Here is a 7921-nt window from a genome sequence, read left to right as displayed (position 1 = left end):
AAAAAAAAAAAAAAAAAAGGCAGCTTCCAGCTTGCAGAAAATATGATTCATTTTGATTCCTCAAAATCCACAGTGAAGTCCAACCAACCAAACTATTGGACAGATGTTGTGTCCCTGGTTTCTAAGTGTACTGTGATGGGAAACATTCGGGGCTTATATTTGTGTGTATGACTCCCTGGGACTCATGTTCCATAAGCTTCCCCCAAACAATCATTGATCTCTGTGGAATATCACTAAGAGAGTAAAAACACTACCCTGTCTTGGGACTCCAGCTAATATTGACCACTATGGAATAAAATCAGGGGAGAAAACAATGCATCTTAGTACATGTTATTATCGTCTAACACAGTTACATTCAGAGTCATGATCAATTGCTAAACTTCCAAACTTAGCCTCTGTAAACCAGGACTCACACTGTCATTGTGAAATACGTGACTAGGCCTCAGACACTTTGCCTTATGCTCAAAGGCTCCTTCCTAAAGGATGTAGGGTTTAAAGCCACATCAGAGGTCTACCAAGTACCAGATAGAGATGAGAACAATGTATCTCTTTTACTGGGAAATGATACTAACTGCTCACATATACTGAGTATTTCCTATGCTCTAGGTACAAGTCTAACTACAACTAATAACACAGTTCTTCTGTATAAAAATAAGAGAGGTCAGGACTGCTATCCCCCTTTACCAAAAAAGGTCACTGAGGTACAGCAGACCTAATTTGCCCAAAGTCACACATAGATTCCCTAGGAGAAACAGGCTTATGTTGCTGATTGAGTTGCTGAGTTTCCCTGTTGCCCTCTAATATGAAAAGCAATAGATGCTTATAATAATGAATCATCCTCTGATTAATATGCAATATCCATCCTGTGCACTTTCGGGCCCCTAAGAGCTAATTTTCTTTATGTTAAATCTCTTGAGCATTTGTTTTCATAAGTAAACCCAGATGGAATGAACACGCATGGCAATGTGGGCTGCCTCCCAATTCCTGACGTCTCCAGGAGGGCTGAACATTCATACATTAATGCTACTGTGCATAAATACTTAATTTACCAGTATCTACTCAACCATACGTTTAATTTAGAAAAATAAAGAAAATGTCTCATATGCCATGACAGTGATTCCCTGACTCAATCAGTTTATTTAAATACATCCTGAATATTTTAGGAATGTCAATGAGTACACAAAGGTTCTGAAAATTTAATCTCCCTGAAAAGCTGTGAAATTAGCAGAAGTTACAGTACTTTACAAATTAAAAAAATAAAGGTGAAACACCAATTTTAATTTTTAAGAACTCAAGTCTATTACTTTCTCTAACATTATTAGAGAGGTAAGCAGATAAGCCTCATCTAAACCTATAAATGAAATCAGGAAATTCACACAAGTCAGAAGGGAAATAAAAATGAAGTGAATTGTGTGTGTAGATATAGAACAAATAAAGAGATGTGCCTTAGATACATAGAATGGGTGAAATATGTGGCATTTAAGCAAAACTAAACACACAGAAAAATACCACAAACAAAAGTTACAGTCAATTTACAAATTTCAGTAAACATATCATTCACAGTGGAATTGAACATAACATAAAAAGAAAAAGAAAAGACAAAGTGAGAAAAAGCTTTATAAAGAAATACTTCTACTCATAATAATGGATTTATCAATTGTTTTATGAATTACATATAATGTGTATATATTTTTTTCTTTAAACAAACAGCGAGATAACAAGAATTAATTATAGTCCAAGGATTGTTTGACTCTTAGTCAGGCTTGCTGACTCTTTAGGTCAATTTTTCTAAGATTTGTGTGAAATTATTATAATTTCCTTCACTTATTAGGCAACCTAGTAGCCAAAGTTCCAACAATATTGGACACTGCAAAAACTAAAACAAAACAATAGAGAAACAAAGTGAATAATGAACATAGAAAAACAGTAATAAAAAGATACACAAATACAGGGTTCTTATTCTATACACACTCAGCTTTACAATAGTGTAATCTTCACTATGTAATTATGTTAAAAATGTTATTAGGACAAGAATCATCATTACCATCGTGGAGCTGTGAAGTTTTATATCAACTAAATGCATGTGTCTTAATAATATTATTACTTGCATCTAGTCTAACATTATAGATTGATGCAAAGTTTCAAATATACTCAGACATTTTTAAATTTAAAAGACACCAAGACAAGTGAATCAAAGAGAGACATTCATCAGTCTCTCACTGTTCTTTCCATCCTAACACTGCAACAGTCCTCTTAACCTCTCTCTTGTCTCTGCTTTGATATCTGAAGTCTTACTAATTGAATCTCCAGGAATGCATCTTGGAGCCCACCACTTTCCTGAGAGCTTCCTTTACATCCTTGTTCCTCAGGCTGTAGATCAGGGGGTTCAGCATGGGAATCACCACAGTGTAGAACACCGTGGCCACTTTGTCAGCATCCCCACTGTCACCAGAGCTGGGCCTGCAGTAAATGGAGAGGATCGTTCCCTGGAGGACCAGAATGGCTATTAGGTGGGAAGCACAGGTGGAAAAGGCTTTGTGCCTCCCCTCTGCAGAGCACATCCTCAGGACGGTGACCAGGATAAACAAGTAGGAATATGAGGATGATCAGGATGGTGACGATCTCATTGAAGGTGGCCACGGTGAGCAGCAGCACCTCATTCACAGTGACATCCGAGCAAGCAAGACTCAGGAGAGGAGGGAGATCACAGAAGAAATGGTTGATCACATTTGATGTGTAAGATGGGATCTCCAGAGCTGAGCACAAGTGTATGAGAGAGCACACTGTCCCACAGAGGTAGCAGCAGGAGACCAGCTCCACACAGAGCCTGTGAGACATGGTGACCGTGTACAGCAGAGGGTTACAGATGGCCACAAAGCGGTCATAGGCCATCACGGCCAGCAGGAAGACCTCAGTGACCCCACATGTGCAAAACAAGAAGAATTGTGTCATACACCCCAGGAAGGAGATGGATTTGTCTTTGTTGAGGATATCAGCCAACATCTTGGGCACAGTGATTGAGGAGTAGCAGAAATCTACAAAGGATAAGTGGCTGAGGAAAAAGTACATGGGTGTGTGAAGCCGGGGGCTAACTTGGATCAGTGCCGTCATGCCCAGGTTGGCCAAAACAGTGACTCCATAGATGATGAGGAAAGTCAGTAGGAGGAAAGCTCGCAGTTCAGGGGCGTCTGACAGTCCGAGGAGAATGAACTCTGTCACAGCGGTGCAGTTGTCCTCGCCCATTTTCCCACCTTATTTGTCATTAGAGGGGGAAAAGAAAGCTAAATGTCATTCTCTACTATTCGATCCAAAATTTAGTTTGGGCCGTATCCTGTAAAAAGATGTCCAATAAAGAGGTATTGTTGGGTGGTGCCTGTGGCTCAAAGGAGTAGGGCACCGGCCCCATATGCCAGAGGTGGTGGGTTCAACCCCAGCCCCACCTGTACCCAAAAACTGCAAAAAAGAAAAAAAAAGAGGGATTGTTAATTTTATCAACAGTAATAGCACTTTTAGTGAAATTTAACATAATTCCAGTCAATGTTTAATTGTATAACATAGATGCATAAAATTCACAGTCCTAAGAGGAGCGACATTTATATGACCCAGTAAGATTCCTGTCATTAGGTTTCACAATTGAGAGCTTGTCACTAAATAATTACAAAAGAGGTCAAAGTATCATTTAATGAGCCTTGTCCTGTGAAATTCAAATTTTTTTTTCCAGGCAGTTTCCAAATATTCAGATGCCAGGAAATATTTTTTTAATACCATTTAGGTACCTTTTCCTCAGTTTTCCACAGAAGGAATGAGAGATAAATGCACTTGGTATTGTTCTTACAGTTGAGAGGGAGAAACGCAGTTTCGCGCTCTATGTTTACACTTTCTCCATAACATTGGCTTTGTGATTCTGCTAATTACACTCTTTGGCGTCAGCCATGGTTCAGGAAAATGGACTACAACATTGCCGTAACCATGACTCTTCAGCCTCTAAAAGATCTGTTTATGAATGGATTTACTGCTCTAATCTATTTGAAGAATTGATCAAAGATGTGGATTTTTATTTAAAAAAATATACCTGGCTTCATTGTAGCACTATGTATGACCTTAAAACTTAGAAATAAAGGGTTCAATAAGAGGGCAATGATCAAAATTATAGTATACAGTATATGTGATAAACATGTGCGGCTAAAATCTTGTATCACTTTTGTAACATGGAGAAACATCTATGATAAAACATAAAGTGAAAAAATGGATAGTGCAGACAAAACATTATGTGTACACACACAAGCTGCATTACACATTCATCCTTACAGCATCAGCGTGCGTAAAGAAACTGTATATTTGCCCGGTTCTCACAATCGGAAGTACTGTGTGGTGCAGTGGGGAAGGAGAATATAATGTTTACCAATGAGGAAATGAGGAATGAGGAATGAGGAACTCATACATTCCAGACATACAGCACACGCAGGGAGAGGATGAGTGGCCCCTCATTTACTCTCGGCCCCTCTCAGCCGATCCTTGATAGATAGCTATGTGACTGCAGAGGCACCAGGCAGAGGAATTCCTGTAGAAAAATGAACTGAAAGAGAGACCAACACCGGCTGACACACCCTTCTATTTTATGCAGCGTAACACAGCCTGGTGCTTTTTCCAACCTTAAGCCTATTTCAAAGATGTGCAGGATACATTTATTCCTAAATCCTAGTGTGAGAACGAATATTTGTTCTGATGCTGTGGTTTTCTCTCTTCCAATGTCCAGGAAAAGTGAACTATTTGTCTTTTCTTGGGTTTAAAGCAGCTGATAATTTTGAAAAATTCTTACTGTTTTCATGTCTAAAGATGATGAGTTGGGATGTTAATTGACCATAGAGCAGTATGTCTTTACCTGGAGAGCATTTAATTCCAGAAAGAGATTTGTCAATCTCTGGAGACATGTTTGTTGTTACAACAGGGAGTGAGCACTACTGACAGCTAGTGGGCATGCAGCAGAACAGCCTACTAGGCACTTGAGGGTTCCCCACTCCACAGCCCTACCTCTAAGACACTCAACAAAGCATTATTATCTGCACCAAAATGTCATAACACCATAGTTGAGACGCCTGCCATAGAGAGACATTTCCAAGGGCTTTATCTAAAGCCCAAATGATTGCTTTTTCTCTGCTTTGGGGTGGTTCACCTGGCCATGTCTCTCCATGAATAGCCCTACAGGATGCACACAGCCAACCTCAGCAGGGTTACACTCCAGAGAACCTAATGCCATCTTGACCACCCTCTATGAATGGAGTTAGGGGAAGAGGGGAAGAAAGGGGAGGGAAAGGAAAAACACGCCTCCACCCCAACCATTCCCACTGTTTATCTCTCATGCCAGTGTCTGTTGTCAGATACTGGGTTCTACAGAGTCCTTTCATTTCCCAACAAACAGTCTCATAGTACACAAAGAGAAAAAATATTCTCATTAAGGAGTGTTGAAAACACACACCCCTCGACCATAATAAATTCTAGTTAAGAGTAATTGTAATAAATTCTCAAAAAATAATTTCTAATAAAGAGAAGAAAAAACAGATTTTTAAAAGAATTGTTGACTGCTACCAACCTTTCATAAAATTTCTCTTTTTCCTACACAGGACTATAATTACCTGCTGAGAAAAATTTGTAAAGCTTCTATTTCACTGAAAATATTTTTCATTTCCATTCCTCAAAATGCAAAGTGAAGTTCAACCAACCAAAATATTGGACAGATGCTGCTTCCCCTGTTTCTGAATATACTATGATGGGAAATGTTATGGGCTTTATAATTGTGTGTGTGTGACTCTCTATGGCCCGGGTTCCATAAGCTCCCCAAACAGTCATATATCTCTGTGGAATATAGCAAGAAAATAACTCTCTTGGGACTCCAAATATTATTGACTCCTATGGAATATAAACAAGAGGGAGGGGGTCTCCCACCTGGTACATGATATTATAATCTAATACAGTTCAGAGTACATGACAGATTACAAACCACTGACAGCTGCAGCCAAGCTCAGCCTCTGTGCAAGCCAGTACTCACGTTTCTGTTATGAATATATTGAAATATATTATCAGGTCTTACAAACTTTGTCTGCCATATACTCAAAAGCTCCTTCCTAAAGGACGAAGCCACACCAGAGGTTTGAAGCCACACCAGAGGTCTTCCAAATATCAGATAGGGGTGAAGAAAATTACCCTCTTTTATAGGGAATAATAACAATGTCTCACATTTACTGAGTTTTTCCTCTGTGAAAGATACTAGGCTAACTACAGCTATTAATATACTTCACGTGTATACAAATAAGAGCAGGGGTCCTCAAACTTTTTAAACAGGGGGCCAGTTCACTGTCCCTCAGACCATTGGAGGGCCGGACTGTAGGCCCTGGGATGAATCCGCTGCTAAGCAGGACAGACAGTGGCGGCAAAAACACCCAGCAGGCTGGATAAATGTCCTAGGCGGGCCGCATGAGGCCCATGGGCTGTAGCTTGAGGAAACCTGAATAAGAGAGGTCAGAACTTCTATCCCCTTTTACAAATGAGGTGACTGAGGCTCAGGAGATCTAACTAGCCCAAAGCCACACAGGGGCTCCCGGGTGGACAGAGACCTCATGTTGCTGATTGGTTGGTTCCACTCATATGACTGTGAGGAAAGACATAGCTGCAGAGAGGTTCTGGGGTGGCACAGTCCCTATTAAACACCAAGGGTCATTACATGGGAGTGTCTCAAGGATAGCCTAGGTCTGCTCCTTTCCTGACTAGGTACAGAAGTGTAGACTTGAACTATTAGTGTTCAAAGCACCAACCATGTGACTCTACAGAACCAAACAATTCAAGAATCCTAGGGATGTAATGAGTTACAGGCAATCGGCTCTGAAATTCTCAACAGTCCATGTGTGATGTCCCAAAATTGATTTATCTGGGAATTCCCTAAGTTAAAGGAGCCTTTCTGGTTCTCCTTTCCATCTAGAATCTCATGTTCATTTTTATCTCACTCTTTATTTTTTTATTAAATCATAAACACATAGATCATGTATATTTTCTGTCATTCTTTACAAGCAATTGATTTATGTAATACCTTCATGTTTAACTATGTGAATTACTCTCCTGAGAAAAAGAAAATCAATCATCCTAAATCTAAAACTGTGGATGACTTAAAATGTTGGTATCCATACAGTTTGGATTTTATTTATCCAAGACACTATCCATACCGCTGTCCTGGGGTATGACTTCTCTCTAATATGTGTAAATATCTTTTTCTGGAAAATAATGGCACTAGACATGTATTCTAGCCAATGTATCCATTAAGTATTGGCCATGTAGTATATGTATAAGCATGTGATGTATGTGTGTGTATAGTGCAAATACATGTATAGTATACTAGATATACTCAGATATATATTAGAATGATGAAAACCTTTGTTTAATCCTTATTCATTTTGTTCTTAATGTACCACCACACTATTCTTAGAACATACACCCCTATAAAAGATGTGAGTTGTATATCAGAAAAGTTAAAAGTGCATCCATAAAGAACATTACTGGTAGATATGCCTTATTTCATCACAGAAAGCCATTCCAGGGAAAACTGTGTTGCTTAGATATCTATCTTAGACTTGGGGAGAGAATTGATTTTAATAGTTGTTTGACTGTTAAATATTTTATTGAAATTAATTTGAATAATTTAAGTCTGAAACACTAAGCATTTGGTGAAACGTATTTAAATCACACAAGATAATGCTATATTAAAATATTACACTAACAAATTTTAAAGAAATAGTGCTTAAACAAGTTTGTCTCTATGTGGAATAATAACGGGTATCATTTTTTTTTTCTTTTTATTGAATGGTAACTATGTACATTAATGCACTTCTGGGGTACAGTGTGGGGTTTTCACATGCAATCTGAAATACTTCCA

General features: G+C 38.8%; 1 protein-coding gene across 1 annotated transcript; it reads right to left on the bottom strand.

Moving 5' to 3' along the window:
* Positions 1-2294: 2294 nt before the first annotated feature.
* LOC100942158 (olfactory receptor 5L1) lies at positions 2295-3243 on the bottom strand. Its single transcript, XM_012813139.2, is given in 2 exon segments — positions 2295-2597; positions 2599-3243. Coding segments are annotated over 2 exon segments (948 nt in total).
* Between the last annotated feature and the right edge of the window lie 4678 nt (positions 3244-7921).

The sequence above is a fragment of the Otolemur garnettii genome, unplaced genomic scaffold (genome assembly GCF_000181295.1).
Source record: "Otolemur garnettii isolate 467f Iridium unplaced genomic scaffold, OtoGar3 scaffold00247, whole genome shotgun sequence".
Taxonomy (NCBI): Eukaryota; Metazoa; Chordata; class Mammalia; order Primates; family Galagidae; genus Otolemur; species Otolemur garnettii.
The sequence above is the reverse complement of the archived record's forward strand: the minus strand, read 5'-3'. Positions and strand labels throughout refer to the sequence as shown.